This window comes from Thermobia domestica, chromosome 9, assembly GCF_964235325.1.
Source record: "Thermobia domestica chromosome 9, izTheDome1.hap1.1, whole genome shotgun sequence".
NCBI lineage: Eukaryota > Metazoa > Arthropoda > Insecta > Zygentoma > Lepismatidae > Thermobia > Thermobia domestica.
This window is the reverse complement of record NC_137462.1, coordinates 185,970,532-185,988,600: the sequence shown is the minus strand read 5'-3', so window position 1 is coordinate 185,988,600 and position 18,069 is coordinate 185,970,532. Positions and strand designations below refer to the sequence as shown.

At 35.7% G+C, this 18,069-nt stretch overlaps 1 protein-coding gene across 2 annotated transcripts in view; it reads left to right on the top strand.

The window, feature by feature from the left end:
* Positions 1 to 17,824, top strand: part of Rtf1 (RNA polymerase-associated protein Rtf1) — a 101,946-nt gene extending 84,122 nt beyond the window's left edge. For both annotated transcript variants that reach the window (XM_081725636.1, XM_081725635.1), the window contains exons 11-14: positions 967 to 1,129; positions 4,064 to 4,219; positions 8,025 to 8,202; positions 15,284 to 17,824. In XM_081725636.1, coding sequence (XP_081581762.1) covers positions 967 to 1,129; positions 4,064 to 4,219; positions 8,025 to 8,202; positions 15,284 to 15,387 — 601 coding nt within the window. In that variant the 3' untranslated portion in view covers positions 15,388 to 17,824. The remainder of the gene's footprint in view (positions 1 to 966; positions 1,130 to 4,063; positions 4,220 to 8,024; positions 8,203 to 15,283) is intronic.
* The last annotated feature ends 245 nt before the right edge of the window (positions 17,825 to 18,069 follow it).

Below are 18,069 nucleotides of genomic sequence, written 5' to 3'. Positions count from 1 at the left end.
GGAATTCGAACTATTTTAATTCGTTCAAAGTCCCCCTCAGAGCGAAGTGCACCAAAGGTGCGCACGCGCTAGCCAGTACACTAGTGGGGAGGTCGAACACCGTTTATTATTTCAACGAAAGGAGATGTTTTTCGTATATAATTTCTCAGTAGGTACATGTTTGCTGAAATTACATGTATGGATTACATTTTAGTTGTGGCTTTCTTGAACATTCCGCAATAAACCGGGTAAGTATTCTATTTCCAGTGCACCATGATGGAAGATTAATACGTGACCATAAGGAGATACACACTGAAGGACAGGCTTCTCTCAAAATTTCAATCATCTTTAATGATTTTAAATATTATGACATAGACGAAATTTCGGAAGTTCAGGAATAACCATCTTAAAAATAATATTATTGATATTGTAAAAATCCGTAAAATTTAAAATATTTATTGTAAACATAATTTATTATAAAGATTTCTGTATTACCAACCCTCGGTTAATTATTTTAATAACATATTCACGTTTTTGCACTACAGTGTATTTGCATTTCTTAGATTTTACTGCATTATTAAGCATTGTCACAATTCTATCATACGGTAACTTTTCAGGTACATTTACACACCTTTAGTTTAGAAGAAATGAAACGAGATAATGAGTTTGGATATAGGTATATAACTTATAATTAAGATCGAAACGATTTTACCCGTATCTTTGTAAATAGAATTTCCTTTTTCAATACAGCAGGCAAATTTCGAACGTTGTGCATACGTATATGTTATTATTTCGTTTTAGTGCCTGTATAGTGTCTAATTCTTTTGTAACGTCTAAACACATCTAGAGAATTAATACTCAGATATAACTTTTAAACATGACGTCGGTGTGTAAGATACTATTACATGTACACTGTAATAAATATTTCGTTGTTTCTGGTTTTCGTTATCAATTTATTTGCCTTATTTTGGGATGCATAATTTACAGGGGAGATGAAGAAGAAGCGTCAAGGATTCAACAGAAGCTCCAAGAACTTGAGGAACGGGCGGAGGAGCTAGACAAACTTCGTACCTCAACCATTTCCAGTATTAGTTATATCAACGACAGAAATCGGAAGAAGAACGTGGAGGAGGCAGAAAAAGCGATCTTGGTACGAATATTTTTCCCCATGTATTTTTAAGCCTTCAAATTTTCTTTTATTAAATCGGAACAGTGGTTGTGCAATATCTATATACAAATGGTTATCAAATTAATGTAAACACCTGGACTTTGCAATACGATGTGTGAGATGATAACACTGAGGGTGTGTGCGCAAGGCCTGACCGTTCTTATTGATATGCTAGGCGTCATCTGTAATAACGTCAGATAGGGTAGAACGGAAGCAGGCAGATGTTCATAATGCAAAATGGGAGACCTCTGTTAGTTTTAAAGAGGCCGAATTATAGGTGCGCTGTTGGGGTTGTTATATTCGTTATCTTACTTAGAAATAGGACAAATTATAGCTTAAATTACATAAGGCTTAAGATACCTTAAAATACTCCTTCAACCCGTATTAAGGAACTAGCCTACGTCATTTTATCTTTATTGTTTCCAACTTACAATTCACTATTGTAACTTCCTTGAACCACTACGTGCGGAACATACACTACCGTGAGTTTACAGCCGTAATCATAAAATTCCTTACGCTAGTATTGTTAGCAGGTGTCAAAACGGTGCTGTATGAGGGTTTTCGTAATATATATCCGTAATTTTCTTTACACAGAAAATTTAGAACTTGCTTAACTTTGGACTTACAGCCTGTGCATAAAAGCGGCTCAGATGAAAGAATTTTCAAGCAGCACATAGTCTTTCCCCTTTTCATGGTCTTCTCCCTTTGTCTGATCTTTTTGTTCTGAGAAGTCTGGTAGACTCGCCAGAAATCATCATTCCAATCTAGTTTCAGTGTTCCTATGCAGTACATAACCTCGTTAAATTAATGTTTTTTTTATGGGACAAAACGAGGCAATATTTCCTAATTACAATGTGTTATTAATTTCCATTGCGTGGAGAAAAAAAAAATAAATAAATGTCATATTGCCTAATCAGAATTCGAACATTTATGCCTTTCGACTAGGTATCTGGCATCTCAATTAAATATTTGGACATGAAACAGTGTGTGTTTCTCCCTCTCTCCCTATGTGTGGGTCACAGAGATAAAGCCACTTTGAAAGATAAAGCTACACATTTCGTATATTCAGAGTTGCACATGTTCTGATATTAAAGAAAGTAGTATTGAGTTGACAATACGCATCTTCAGTGTCTCGCTCTAAAATTCATATCTTTGTTCAAATATATATGTATATTTCTTTTGAGTCTTTCCTTCGTTTTTTCAGCAACACGTTTATGGCGTCTGTACTTCATTGCCTTCGATCGATCCTTCCTACTTGAGCAATAGAAAGACTGGAAATTGATTACTTTCCACGGCTTAACAGTCGTAAATTCACGCACAAAACTTGCTTGTAACTACAGAAAGCTGCCTGAGTACACAAAGTAGGACAAATTATAGCTTGAGTCACATAAGGCTTAAGATACTCTAAAGCACTTCTTCGAACCATATTAAGGAATTGCCCTACGTCAGCTATTTTGTTATTTCCGTCTTATAACACACTATTGTAACTCCAATAAATCAGTAATACGACCGTGTATATAATAATCTCAGATTAACCATAGAATTCTTGACAAACTATCTTCCATAATTTCATGAACATCAATCCAATATAAATAACTGAATAGATTCTCTCGCTTCTTTTGTTTTTAACACTTTGTCCGATAATTTTCACAATATTTCTCTAATACCCAAAAACTGCAAATGTGTTTAAGATGGTCAGTATGTTAGATGTGTCGCGAGGAACAGTATCTTCGATAACTCATGGAAAGACATCAGCAAACAGTACTAGTAGTCGGAAGACAAACCTCAGTGGCAGGGATTGCCGAGCATTGAAGAGGATTGTCATCAAATACCGTAGAGCAAATGCGACAAAAGATACTACTGAATTCAATCAGCACCCGAAACAACCTATTGCGACAATTGCCGTTCCATGCTGAGTTGTATAATCTGAATATCCGCGTTCTAACCGCTGATCACCGCCAACAACTCTTTAGCGCGAACAAAATGGTGCCAAGGACATGCAAAGTGGACCACCAATGATTGGGAATGCATAGTATGTATGATCCGATGAATCTTTTTACATCTTATTACCAACAACAAGTCGTGTTTATGTAAATCAGACACTCAAGAAACTTATGCTTCGAACTGTTTCCTTCCTATTACGAAACGTGGCGGCAATTTAGTGATACTGTAGGCCGCAATTTTTCGGTATTCTATAAGTCCTGTGATTACACTCACAGGACACATTACTGTCAGTGATTATGTGGACATTTTAAGTGACCAGATGCATTCTACGATCCAGATGTTGTTCCCGACAATGAAGCAGTTTTGCACCAGTTCACATTGGTAGAGCTGTTGAGGCGTGATCATGAACATCAGATTAACTAAAACATCTCCCTTGGGTCGCCTAATCTCTAGACCACTACATAATTGAATATGTGAGGTCAGTTCTAGAGCTCAAACTCTAAAGCAGATACCCTCTTTCATCCTTGTTGACGGAATTGGGTGCTACACTGCATGATAAATGATACAACGTTTCTCTGGAAACCATTCATTACTTATATGTCTGCATTTCAAGACGAATCAGAGATTTTGTGCGTGTTTTGCACCACGCCATATTAAGCAAGAAAGTTGCATTTTACAGGTGTTGCCATTATTTTTGATAACTATCTATGCATATTTAAGTATAAAATGTAAATTAGATTAAGGCTGAATTCTTAGTTTGATTAGTGGATCCATCCCTGTCAAAAGATGTTTAATTCTTGATATTATGTTGTATAGCTGTTTCCATTGTATGAAATACTCTTCGCTGAAACACAGCAGTGACTTTTAGCTTCAGTGATTTTTCACAGCTATAGATGTATTATTAATTTTCGTTGATAACAAACGGTTCTGATTTGTTCTAATTTTATATAACGGCTCTTGTTCTAATTTTAGGAAGAAATCAGGGCAAATAAAGGAAAGAAGATCGATGATCCATTTACTAGACGTCATACAAAACCACGAATGGTGTTCAAAGTTAATGACCAAATGGATCAGCTTCAAATCCAAGAAAAGGAGAAAGAGGAAAAGAAGCAACAAGCTGCATTATTGGTAAGATTTTTTCCATTCGTTCATTTCATACAGTAATCTTCTATAGAATTATGTTGTGTGATTTACTCTAGATTTAGAACATTGTGCGTTGTTAAAAGTTTTTTTTTTTTTCTCTCATAAAAATCTTTTTGGAGTGCGATTAAAAATCGGGACAGAACTCAACAGATTTGAAAGCTAAAAAATACAAAACTGATCTGAAGAAGGGCAGCATGGGAAACATCAAGCTGGAATTACTTCTTGCTTGTTTTTTTCTGTCACAGTGTTTTACAATTTCCTCATTAGCTATACTATTTTAGTGCTGCTCAATGTAATAATAAATGTCAGTTTTATGGTAATGACGATCACAACTCTTCGAAAGCATTGAATGAGATGAATGCATTCAAGTGCTCCACTAAGGAAAGAAACTTGCTTTGAAGAAACTATTTTTAGAGGAAAGGAAATTTAATACTGACCTTCAATGTCCATAGAAAGACGGATACTGGATATTGTCATCATTTCAGTCTTAAATGCTTACCTAATCGTTAATTGTAGTTTTTTGTTGCTCGTGCATGCTTTTAAGAATTGTCATATTCATTTTTAGAATACTATAAAAGATGCGTTCAAAATGATTTCAGAATAAATAATAAATTTAAACGGGATACAACAGAAGACAATAGGTTCAAAACTGAGTAATGTAAATTTTTAGTCTGTCATAGATATCTGTGTTGCTCAGTCGTGTTGCAGTTCAAATTGCTAATTAACTATATACTTTTATCTTATGTTAAGATAGAGGGAAAGAAAGAAAGAAAAAAAAAATAACATACGAAGAAATCATAAAGAAATTGGGTTATATTTTAACTTAACAATAAATGCTCTAATTTAGAAAGAAGGGAAGAAACAAGTAAACCATCAAATGATTTTTTTGGTAAATATAATACTTAAAAAGACAAGATATCTTCCCTGTATTCACCTAAATTCGTATAGTTTCAAGGCTTCTCTCCCCTTTTCCTCGGTGCTACCATGCTAAACATAGAAAGGGATTTTTCACTCTGGAAAAACCCCTAACTCGAGACCTTTTAAAGCGAAACCTTGTCATTTCGCTCCATACTTCTAAGTTATATAATACAAAAGTACTGAAATGTTACTCATGAAAACCATTACTAATTTAAGTAGAAAAATGTTTCATGAGTGTTTGTTGTACTGGAAATATGCTTCAGTTATATTTGTATATTATTTAACTATAGGTAATTGTATACACATAGTCAAATAATTTAATGGTTTGTTATTAATCCCAGATCAATTAGGGTTCATCGCTGCAGAAACAATAGCTCGAAATACTATCCCGTTCAATAAGGGCTATGTTATCCTAAAGTCCGTCTTTTATATCTACTATCTTACATGTCGCATCAAAGCTGCTATCACAAAATTATACAATCTTCTTTTCTTCGAAATGGAACTACCTGTTACATCTCGTATTTTTTGCTGATACGTACCCAGTGGCACTCTTGCCTAGAATTTGTTGTATATCTTTTTTTTAAGACGAAAGTTAGCAGCGTTGATCTGTTTGTCATAGTACTGAAAACTACATCGATAAATAAAATAATAAAAAGATAATGTGATACAGAAAGTTGCTCTCGATATAATAGTCGACTTTCACGGGTTCACTGGCCATCCTGAACCGCTGTTATTTCCCGATACATTCCTAGCAACGCTTGTCCTGCATGGATAACAGTAACAGTTGAGCACAATCTATGGAACGATGAAGGTAAAAGGGACGGTTTTTTGGGAGGAGTTCATTTATGGACTTCCCGCCGACCATTATAACCACCCAGCTATATTGAGAAAATGCAAAGAAAGTTGAATCGCCAGCGAAGCTGATGTGGGTTTCATCATCTGATGATGTGCCCAACAAACCCCTGTGATACATAGTCGGCTGGAAATTGTGAGAAGAGCACGGCTCCAGCCCACTCAGAGCCTCACCCAATACACTTAAGTTCGACTATACGACACGGTATTTCAAACAGCAGTTTCCAACATCATCATGAAGAACCTCACATTGGAAACTCATCACAAAGCATGTGGACATCGCCTTATAGGAAAGCTTCACACGCACCAGAAAATTGAATGAACATATCTCGCAGGGGACATCTGGAAATGGATGTGTACCCTGAATGAGGGGTGACTCCACCTAGAAGAGGCGAACAGAATACAATCCATTTTCTACCTTCCAACAGGCTACAAGAGCCGTCCTGAATTTGCGCTGCAGTGCAAGGAAAAGTTTTTAAAAAGTTTCTTCTAGTGGTGCGGTTGTCGGGGAACGCTGCCATTCGTCAAAGTGCCTTCCAACACCAAGCCAACGCAGCTTATTTCCAAGAGCACGTCATAAACCCTCTGTATGATACATACGTCCCCCACCGGTGACGTCGTAACGAGACCACAAATGTATGGATGCATATGAATAAGGCCTCTAGTCTAACCGCTCGATCATCGTAGGCGTTTATTATAAAGGAAACAAACGAGACGGGAATTCGAGTGATCTCATTTTCTCCTATCCCTATGAAATTCCAGAACGATTTATCAGTTTATTACTGTGTGTTGGGACTCCAACTAGGCGTTTGCACGACGCCGTCCATCCTCATACTTTGCAGGGCTTCGAAAAGTTACCAATGCGATATGGCGAGACATTCTTCTCCCATTCTATGCAGGAATATGCTACAGTGGAAACTATTGCCAGACGATCGTTCGGGCATGTCCATCTCATCGAACACATCTTTGGTGAAGAAAGGGGATTTATTACCCAAGTGAGAAGTTTAAAGTCGGCTATTTTTTATCTTGGATAACCTTCTGTAATTGTGTGCAAACCTTGAAATGAAAGATAAATTACAAGGGATGTTCCGAAACTACTGAAGCTAGCTGAATAATTCATTGACATCGCTGAGCTCCTTCGTATCTATATGGTTGTTGTAAGCGCCTTCGGAGAGAGACTCGGGCTTGATTCCCTGTTGGAGCTCATGTGGTTTTCATCCCACATTAAGCTATAGGTCCACGTGTCGCATAGCCTCAATGCTGGAAGAGACGCTAAACTCCAATCGAACCAACCATTGACAAGCTGGAATTACTGAAAATGTACTTGGAATTTGTATAATACTGAATAACTGTAAAAGTTCCCTTTGAGAATCTTCAAGATGGCAGCCCCGTCATCTGAGTGTTGATGGTGATATGGTTAACTGGCCAATCATTGGAAAAATAGAAAAATGGTTAGTTCGAGAAATAAAATAGATAGTGTATATGAGACCTTAGTTAATTGGTTGGCAGTGAGAGAGTGAGTGAAAGTCAACACACTAAAGAAAGCTATTAAATATCACAGCATACAGTCGTATGTGTCACTCACTTTTGTTTGTCCTTTTACCCTAATATACTATAAATACAGTGACTCCTTGTGACAGTATACAATCTGTGATTTCACCTTATAAAGTTTCCTAGTAAATAAAAATAAGTAAATTTAAGGTAAGAAGCACATTACGATGCACTGTCTCGTAAAAATTGTGCATACTGAATAAAAAGTCCATTAAAGATTCAAAAAGTCGGTGAGTGTGTTGAATTAATAAGGATTACGTTTTTTCTTCTTTTTAAATGCAGATGCAAGTAAGACCAGAAAAATAAGTGAAGTCAGAATCGTAATATTTAATCGGCTGCGGTGCAAAATATGATTATTTTTGTGGAATGTAAATGTCATATATCGAAACACAGGAATATTACTGATAGTTTTTTTTTTAGACTCCACTGACTAAAGATAAACGGAAGTTTAATGTTTGTTTATTTCCAGGCTGAACAGAAGAAGAAAGAAGACCAGATGAGGAAGGCTGCTGAAGCAGAAGCGGCTGCAATTGCGGCAGCAGAAAAGGAAAAGGAACATGTGAAAGACAAGAGTGAGGTTAAAAATGATGACCTGTTTTCTGCTCATGACTTTGATATTAAAATAGACCTTGAAGTTCCGTTGCCTAGTAAGTATACTTTGTATAATTTCTCCTCTTATCGCGTAAACATACATAGTAGCTTATAAACATCTTGGACTGGAAAAAACGTGTGTGTGTTGGGGGGGGGGGGGAGGCCGTGCATCTTCCTTTTTGAATACATCATCTCAAACGGAAGATATGTTAGTACTTCATTAAAATTTCTAATGATTGTTAATACGACACACACAAACACATTTTTCTATTGAATTATATAGAGAAACTATGCCAACAAGTGAAAAATTGTGACAACATTCTAGAAGTCTAGTGCTTAGGGGTGCCTACAGGCGGGTTTTAGGCGCAGGTGACGCTTATGATATTTTTTGTAGGGGGACAATTTTTGGTTGAAAATGGTACATGCAACCGACCTTTAATTATGGCATTATGGTGTTTTTAAAACGGAAAACGTTCCGAAATTGAATAAAGTTTAGTCTATAAAGCAAGGTAAGTTGGTTTTCTCGTAACCAACTCCTGTAGTGCAGATTTTCATGCAAGCGTTCGTTGCTTGCGATTTTTGTGTGTAGCCAACAGAAAGTTGTGTTACACATAGAACCGTACTTAAACAACTTTCACAATTGGCTATTCAGCCAGATCCCAAGCAAAGAACGTAACGGACGCTTGTATGAAAATCCGCCTGTATTCTCTGTTTTATTTCTTCGGGGAGATGGTAAATTTGGGAGGGATTGCGCTCAAGCACTCTTTAATCTGCTATTCTACGATTCGGCACATTTATTCTCTAATCCGGCACCGATGTAGTCTCTCACTTTTTTTTTTTTGGGGGGGGGGGGGTAAATTGTAACGATTGTTGACTTTAAGAGCCTGCCTTACTAAAAATAATACAAAGTTTACCACTTTTCCTTTGCTTGTTTATTCATAACTGAAAGAAAATAATGAAATGCAACTTACGTCAATTATAGATAATGTTATTCTACAACAAAAAATATAAACCTGAAGAATTTTCAGTGTTGCATCCATAGAAATTACAGTGTTGCCAGAATAACAACGCCCTTAAAATATAAGTTAAGGCAGCGATTAGAGGAAAGAAGTCAGCTGCATTTGGTTATGTATCATGTTGTTTTGGTTTCCTGCGAACTGCTTTTTAAATAATAGTTGTATTTAGTTTGTAATAAACAAAATAGTTTTATCATGCAGTTATTAAAAGTAAGTTATAATGTTATTTAAAAAGTAATTTACAAGAAACCAAAACAACATGATACGTAACCAAATGCAGTTGACTTCTTTCCTCTAGTCGCTGCCTTAACTTAGATTTTACGGGTGTTGTTATTCTGGCAACACTGTAATTTCTATGGGTAACAACACTGAAAATTCTTCAGGTTTATATATTCTCTTATAGAATAACATTATCTATAATTGTGGTAAGTTGCATTTCATTTATCTCCTTTCACTTATGAATAAACAAGCAAAAGAAAAATGATAAATTTTGTATTATTTTTAGTAAGTCGTTCTAAGTTGCGCCAGTGCGCTGCTAACGTTTTAGTACGCTCATAGTTTATCGTGATGGTCGGTTTTCATTTCAGTATAGTGTTTCTTGATTTCTAGAAAGTTACATATCACTTTCGCACAATATTACAACCGTGTTCATAGAGTTCACCGTGTTCATATTGGAAAATGTTCTTGAAGCCTAGTACGAGTTCTTCAAGTGCTAATATGCATAAGCATATCATTCTCACTATATAGCGAAAACTAGAAATATTAATAATCTGGTGAAAAGCGGAAACAAAAACTTCATAATGCGTGATTTCAGTTTCGTCGACAATTTTTGATATAAAAAATTGACGAAATACTTTGCACAGTAGGACGTTTATATCGTCTGTTCAGGCTCAAAATGTACGTAAACATATAAAATACATCTTTTAATTCTTTGCATCTTTGATATTCGTGTTAAAATAATATTGGTTTTCAATAATCCGGCATAATCGTTAATCTGATACTGCCGTGGTCCCGAACGTGCCGAATTAAAGAATACTTACTGTACTTCATTGTGCGTGTGGCTTAGTACAGGATGTACACTCATGTCCAAAATGATTGTCGCATATCTATAACTGTCTTCTTGTAAGAATATAATTTGATAATGATTTTGCAGAGTACTTTTAATACTGATACTATGTGTGTAATAAGGAAATGTATATTTGTGGTAAATTTCATAGAAAAAGAATTATAAATACGAAAATTAGAATGAGTAAAACAAAATGTTGCTAAATGAACAAGACAGTTTTAATTTTCGTTTTATTGTTCTTATTTACTGCTCTTTTGACATGAAATTTGCCACATATATGCCTTTGCCGATTATACACATACTAACATTATAAGAAATACCAGGCGAATTCGTCATCAAATTATATTTTTACAACATATTTGTAGACATGCGACAATAATTTTGGACATGAGTGTACATAAAAGAGTATTGGTGTTTTAAAGCTGAGCAATATCTCTGAACTTACAATTATGTATTACACATGAAATGAAAGAATATACATTTTTTATACAAATGTTCAATATGAACAGATTTTGCGTAGTCTTTTAAAGTCCACTTCAGCCCATGCAACACCTTCAGCTTACAATCAACACGTAGATTAGTTTTACGTGAACAGGAGTGGCAACAAAACGCAATGTGTAGAAGTACATTGAACTTCTACATGATCCATTGCTATGATCATACGTTTGCAACGTTTCCGTTTGGAAAACTATAAATATTCATACGTCACCGACACAATCCTTGGTATACGCAGGACGAATTCATGATCTAAACCATAAGCACATTATGTTACAGAGCTTGTGCGAGTTTTCCTGTTTAGATATGTCAACACTGGAAGAATTCATGCACATAAAGAGAGCGAATGAGTGAGAGTAGGAACAAAGAAATGTAGAGGCGGGCACGGAAAATAATATGTATTCACGAATAATATCACAGTAAAGAAATAGAAGAAAACTAACGTTGTAAGCTCTTTCGTGGACATTTCAGTAAACAGGGTGTGGAAGAATATATATGGGTGGAAACATTCTAAGAAGAGCTAGTAGGAATTTATTGATCTGGCCCAAAATTGGTACACAAGAAGAAGGTAGGTAAAGAGATTTCAGTACATAAATACATGCGCGCGCGCGTGCACACACACACGCACATATAGGGTCCGGCAGAAACAATCTACCATTTTATTATAGCTTCTAAAATAACATTATACAGGGAATGTAAAGGACGAGAGTGCTAATTAGTAAATAACATAATGATATTATATAAGAAAATAACCCAAGTCATGTTTCGTTTTGTTTAGGACATCTTTTGTTTATTTTTTGAAAACTACATCTGTGAGATAACCACCGTCCTTTGTGATGCACTGACGAAGTCGACGAACGAAACTGTCCATTACTTTCACCAGCGTTGCAGGTAAAATTGCCATGAGCATTTCACTGATGCGACGCTTCAGATCCTCTAAGTTGGGGACACGTAATGCAATCGCAAGTACTTACATCGAGGAATCTGGGTAGCCATAGTATGTCCCCAAAATGTAATACGATTTTGCCCCCGAACACCGTACGTAACGTTGCCATCGTTTCTCGAGTAGTATGTGCAGTTGCCCCACCTTGCTGGAAATGAACTGATGAGAAATAAATTTTGTTATTAATTCAGGAATCACGAAAGTCGCCAGTAGGACTCTGTAATGTTCCGAAGTGACTGTGACTACGTTTCCGTGATAATTCTCAAAAAAGTAGGGTCCAATAATCCTGGAAGCCGAAACACGGCACCAAACCGTGATCTTTGCATTATGGGGTGGTTTTTCGTGAAGTTCCTTTGGATTCACATTACTGCAGTATATCACATGTTTTGTTTGTTGACGTGGTCTGTCAGTTCACAGTGTACCTCATCCGACAAAATCAAATTGTGAAGAGTGTTCCTATTCTCTTCCAATAGGTTGATAAAATCTGTACTGAATTGTTTCCTGGAAGCATAGTCGCGCTCGAATAACTTACGGGTCATCTGCATTTTGTACGGATGATAACTTAAATCCCTGTGGAGAATGCGGCGCAAACTTCAGTGTAATATGTATAAAACTGTAGAATGTTTGTTTACTGAACGTCTACGATTCCTGTCAGTAGCATTCCGTACCCTCTCAGTGTTTTCTAGTGTCCTCAGTGTCTTCGGCTTTCCGGATAGTTTCTTATTCGTGGTACTTGCTGTAGCATGAAACTGATCAACTCACCTCCAAATGGTTTACGGTTCTGGTACTTTTCCATGTCTCCCAATGTTGAAGTGCTTTCGAAACTTCTGCTGCGTAGCTACCACACTGTCAACCACGTTTGAAATACCCTTCAATCACAAAGGCACAATGCATCTTGTCTCACACCTAATCGTAACTAAAATGACATCCTTCCTGCTACATTCTGCACTACTGGTGCTCACTGCGCGGCCATATATATATATATCAGAAATTTATTCTGTGAAATTAATAAACATACTGAGAAAGGTAAACTGTCAATTTTTTTTTTCAAACATTTTACAAATGTTCTATGTGAACACCTCGCGTAACATGGCACACACCAAACCGATAGTCTATCTCTTGCCAATCCTTTTGCGCCATATTGCGGTCAGTATCAAGCCATTTATTTACAAATGCAACCTGAATCTCACAAATGTTCATACCACTTACGAATCACAGACTTGAATACATGATAATCAAGCACACAGAAAGCTCTCTGTTCTCCAGTCAACGTCATTTTCCTTAACTGTTCGATACTGACTCTTAGCGTTAGAAGGGGCCGCGGTGGCTCAGTGGTAGAGCGTTCGCCTCTGGTGCATGGGTCCCGGGTTCCAACCTTGCTCCCGCCAAGTGAACTTTGTGGTGAACAAACACCGTGTGCGTGGGTTTTCTCGGGGTTCTCCCGTTTCCTCCCACTTTCTTCATTCCACCATTTCATTCATTTCTCATACCGTCTCCTTTAGCCTAACCGGCATAACCGTGGAACGTAAAACTCAAAGATTTCATTTCATTTCATTTTCTTAGCGTTAGAAAATGGAAACACTGCGTAGAAACTAAATTTTGAAAGTTAACCTTTCGAAGAGCATGTCTGACAATAACATATGCTTATTGGGTTTCACACTAAATTTCCATGTTACAATATTATTCTGTTAGTCTTGTTATTGATACTTATTTATTATTTTAAGAATTTTGATTTATGAAAACGTCAATATATTTACTCCTGTCCGCGTGTCCGGGTGACAAAAAAACCTTGAGAACTATTTGCCGAATTACCACCAATTTTGTTCACGATGTCTACATGTTAGGTCAAGTGTTAGGAATTGGTTCATGGAGGCGATATTCAAACCGGAAGTGGTAGAAATCAGCCATTTCCGGGTTTTACGTTGATTACTACAAAGCAAAAACGGTAATAGCGAAGCAGTTTCGTTGTGCTTCATTTGGTGTTAATGGCGACCATCTTAAAATCCGCCATTTTGAATTCAGGTCTAGTATTTCAAATAGGAAGGGAGCATGCAACACATGATTTTGGGCTAGAATTTCACCAGAAATACGAATCTGAAGTTATTTTTCATCTAACAAAATCAGTAATGAAATTTTGTGAAGTAAACATTGCATGTGGGATCCTACAATGTATGCTGTATGTATTCCCCGTTGTGTGCTACACATAACTCAAGACGTTTTTTCCAGTCCTGATGGACAAGTTGCATTCTCCTATCTGGTCATCCTCTGTTAGGTATTGGAGTTTGTATGGATGTCACTTTTTTGTGTCCAGGAGTATCGATCTCTGACTTACACTTGAAACAAGCTAAACGTCTGGTACTGCGTTCCGGGCTTTCGTCAAGGATGCTACAATTGCCGTTGCTGTTGCGTCTTCCGCTGCAGTTCTCAGACGTTCACTGCGCTGTTTGTTGTGTACAGATCCAGCAACTAAATTTCTGCAGAATATGCGACACTGTAGTATGTGTAATGTTGTCCCTCTCTGGATGCGGGACATTGAAGTCATCAGCGATGGCTCTAGCACTGTGTTCCCCACTGATGAGAACAATTTCAATTCTTTCTAAGCGGGTGAGAGCCATGCTACATCACCTGAAAAGACAAATCAAAACCCATTACATGATGCAATATGCAATGTTTACTTCACAAAATTTCATTACTGACTAAAGTTAGGTGAAAAATAACTTCAGATTCGTAGTTTTGGTGAAATTCTAGCCCAAAGTCATGTGTCGCATGCTTCCCTTCCCATTTAAAATATTGGAGCTGAATTCAAAATGGCGAATTTCAAGATGGCCGTCATGATGTCAAATTTCACCAGCTGATACGCCTTCATCCGAATTACCCACATCCAAAGTTTCGTCATCTGTCCTCAAGCCGCGCTGGACTTCTGTCTCATCCTGAGATCCTGATACGAAATCATGAAAAAATATGAGTGCACTTCGAAGATATAGCCCGTCTAAAATTGGTTGAAACTATAAATATATATATATATATATATATATAAAGATCATAACTTTCGGATGAATGTCAGGGAAAAGAACATAATTATTTTGCGCCGTGATTCCCTTAGTGCACTAGTGGATATGAAATGTGTGCCATTTTTCAGTTCCTAATCTGTCATTTTTCTTTTGTAGAAAGCTTCATGATTTTCTAATGCTTCGAAGCTAACCTTGTCACTGCCTCATTTCCACATTTACCTTACATAATGGAATCTAGGTTCAAAATAAATGCTATGTTCTTTTTCCCGATATTTATCCTACATTTCATTCTCAAGTTATGACTTAATGTTATCGTTCTGACTGTAGCTTCGAAATGACGCATTTGTAAACTTTTTAATGTTTATTCGTGAAGATCCATTTCCCAAAGTTTTTTAGTATTGTTACCCGAACATCCTGTAGAAGTGTAGGATTATGAATGTAGAGAGAGAGAGAGAAAACAGAAACAGTCCAAGATGTGAAACAGCAGTCTATTATATAACACTAAACTAGCTTGACTTATATGTTTATGTTGAATACTATTCATAAGTAATTATTAACGGAAGAAATTTATAAAAGTTTTCTCATGAAATTTATAATGTGTTGCAGGTACACCTGTTAGCGTCACGCCGAAATTAAATGCTGTGAAAGACACTGGTCCAAAACGATCGCTAAATCTGGAAGACTATAAGAAGAAGCGTGGATTAATTTGAATTATTTTCATAATACATTATTCTTACTCTTGAATGACTTTTATTTTTCTAGAGCACAGTGGTGCTTTCGAAATAAGGTTACTTAACGATCCTAGAAACCTCATTTTTCTTTATCCACATCCCCCCTCCATTTTCGTTTGTATTATATTTTACATCAGTGTGAACCTAAATTTTATTGTTCTCGCAAAAAAATTGGAGGGGAAGTAAAGGATTGACTGAGTGATTTTTTTCCCTCCTGGATACCGATTAAAGAAACTTTTTGGAAAGTTTATGAGATCTCGTGTGTGAGCAGATGTAGGTGCTTTTCTGTATAAGTGGAAAAGAAGCCCTAGGACTCATGAAATATATATACGAAACTTGAAATATATATATATATACATAGTTGGAATTATGAATATGATGCGAGCTAAACTTGCATTCTGTGCTGCATTTTTTTCTGTGTGTGTATGAGTGTTTCATTTAGGTGATTTTTTTTGCTTCTGTAGCAAGAAGAAAGTCTTCACGTAATATATATGTGTGTGTTAGCATTTTCCCGTGTGAGATAATGCATATAACATTCTTACGACAGACTACTAGATATGCAGCACAAAATTGCCAATACAGTTTATTGTTGAACCAATACGTAAATCGGTAAGGGAGCAACCAAATTTTCTTTAAGAAACATTAAAATCATGTTATTACAATCTTATATCTATTGTAATAGGGAATTATGTATGTGTGTGTATGTGTGTGTGTGTGTGTGTGTGTGCCCGATAAAGAACCACTATTTTTTTAACTAAAAGATAAAAAGTGTTAACTCGTATGTTGTAAACTCCGAAACTAACTTTTGGATCACCTGTATTTCGTAATGTGACTTAACTGAGAAACTGAAGGAAACCCCAACAGTATAAATCTATTCGTGTAGTATTACACAATAAACTTGCTTTATTTCAAAATGTGTATCACAAAAAATGTTTTTCTTTGATGAGAGTAGTAATCAGCGCTGAAAGCAGTAAGGTTGAAAAGCGAAAAACAAATACATGTGTTTTGATAAGATTGATTGTTAAAAAGAAGGAAAAAAGCCAATGTTGTACGATGACGTTCGTATTAGGAAATATACATTATGGATGTTTTCCTTACTATTGTAAAGTGTAAGTAGTTAATACGTATTAGATTTTTTATTCCTATAATTATTATTATTACTATTTAAAATGGATTGATATTAGTGGAAGGAAGAACCAAGAATTTCTAGAAATAAAAATTAAAACTTTATCGCGTAACCGGACAAATCCTATTTTAAAAGTACAGATTTATAGAAAACACTTATGTTTCCGCTGGATGATTACAATGTTGTTTTTGTCCAAAGTATCATTTTGCATATATAAATAATCATGATGTAGCAAAATATCTGCGATTGGGCAGTGTATTATAATCGTTGCGCGCTTGTATTGTGAGTTATGAGTAAGAGTGCTGCTTTTGTAATTTTCGATGACGATATCCTATATTGGAATAGAAGAAAATTTTCATTGGATTTTCCTTCCTTCCATTCAATATTTCATGATAATTTAATTTGGAATATTTCAAGCAGTATTCCTTATTCTTGTCCATATTTAATTTTTTTTTTTTTAAAGTCATTTGTAAGATTTTCTTTTAGAATTCTAGATACCTATTAATTTCTTTTGTACATTATCGATTTGTGAAAGCTTCTTTTCAGTTTTGCATTTTGTATAGTTTATTCATTATGAAGTGCTAATGTTAATTGGGACGATTATTGTCTCTTGAAAACAGTTTGCCTGTTTTAGCATTTATATAGTATGTTGTTCCGGTCTTTCAACATGAGATAGTTTTGCTTATACACAGTACTTCAAGTATACAGTTGTGTTATATAAATTTCTGATACTTTGCAGCGAAAGTTTTGTGATGAATGCTCAGATCATTCCTGTGTCCAATATACGTATTTATCATTTTTCATTTACCACGGCTAACGAACATGAGCAATAATGGTTGAAAACAGCTTACTCCAAAACAGTTCTTGTAGTTCTTTGCTGGTAATTCGAGATATTAACAGTCACATTTTTTTTTCTTTCTTTCAGTTTTAGTTATAACGCTGGTACAGTGTACAACGCGTTCGTTATATAATAGGCTTATTAATACTACTTTCATCAAAAATATATTTTGGGTTTTGATTTTCATTTCGTAGTCGGCCAATTCTGATCTAATATTCCTCAGGCAACAAACGGAAATTGAAGGATTTTTGTCTCAACCGGTGATAAGCTGGAAATGTGTTTTTGAGTTCAAAACAATCCTTTTACTAACGTTAAATTGTGATTGCGTATGCGTTGTCCTTATGAAATGTTTGTGTATGAAATTATTTCCTTTCTATGTGTGATTATTTTATTAATTATGTGTTTTCATATTAGTGCAATTGGAAGTTCAATGTAATAAAACATTTGATACATTTTTAGCTATAATTTATCCCATTTATGTAAAATTTATAATTTGGTGGAGATTGACCGGAAGGGGTAAATGTAAGATTTGAGATGTTGCATGAAAGTATTGTTTGAAAGCAAGAGGAAATGTCTAGAGATGAAAGTACAATTAATACATCTTAACTATACATTGTAAAGTGGTTACCAAGAAACATCTTAAAAAAAAAAAAATAATAATCTAAACCTATTTGGATTCACCGAGCGATTAAATGAT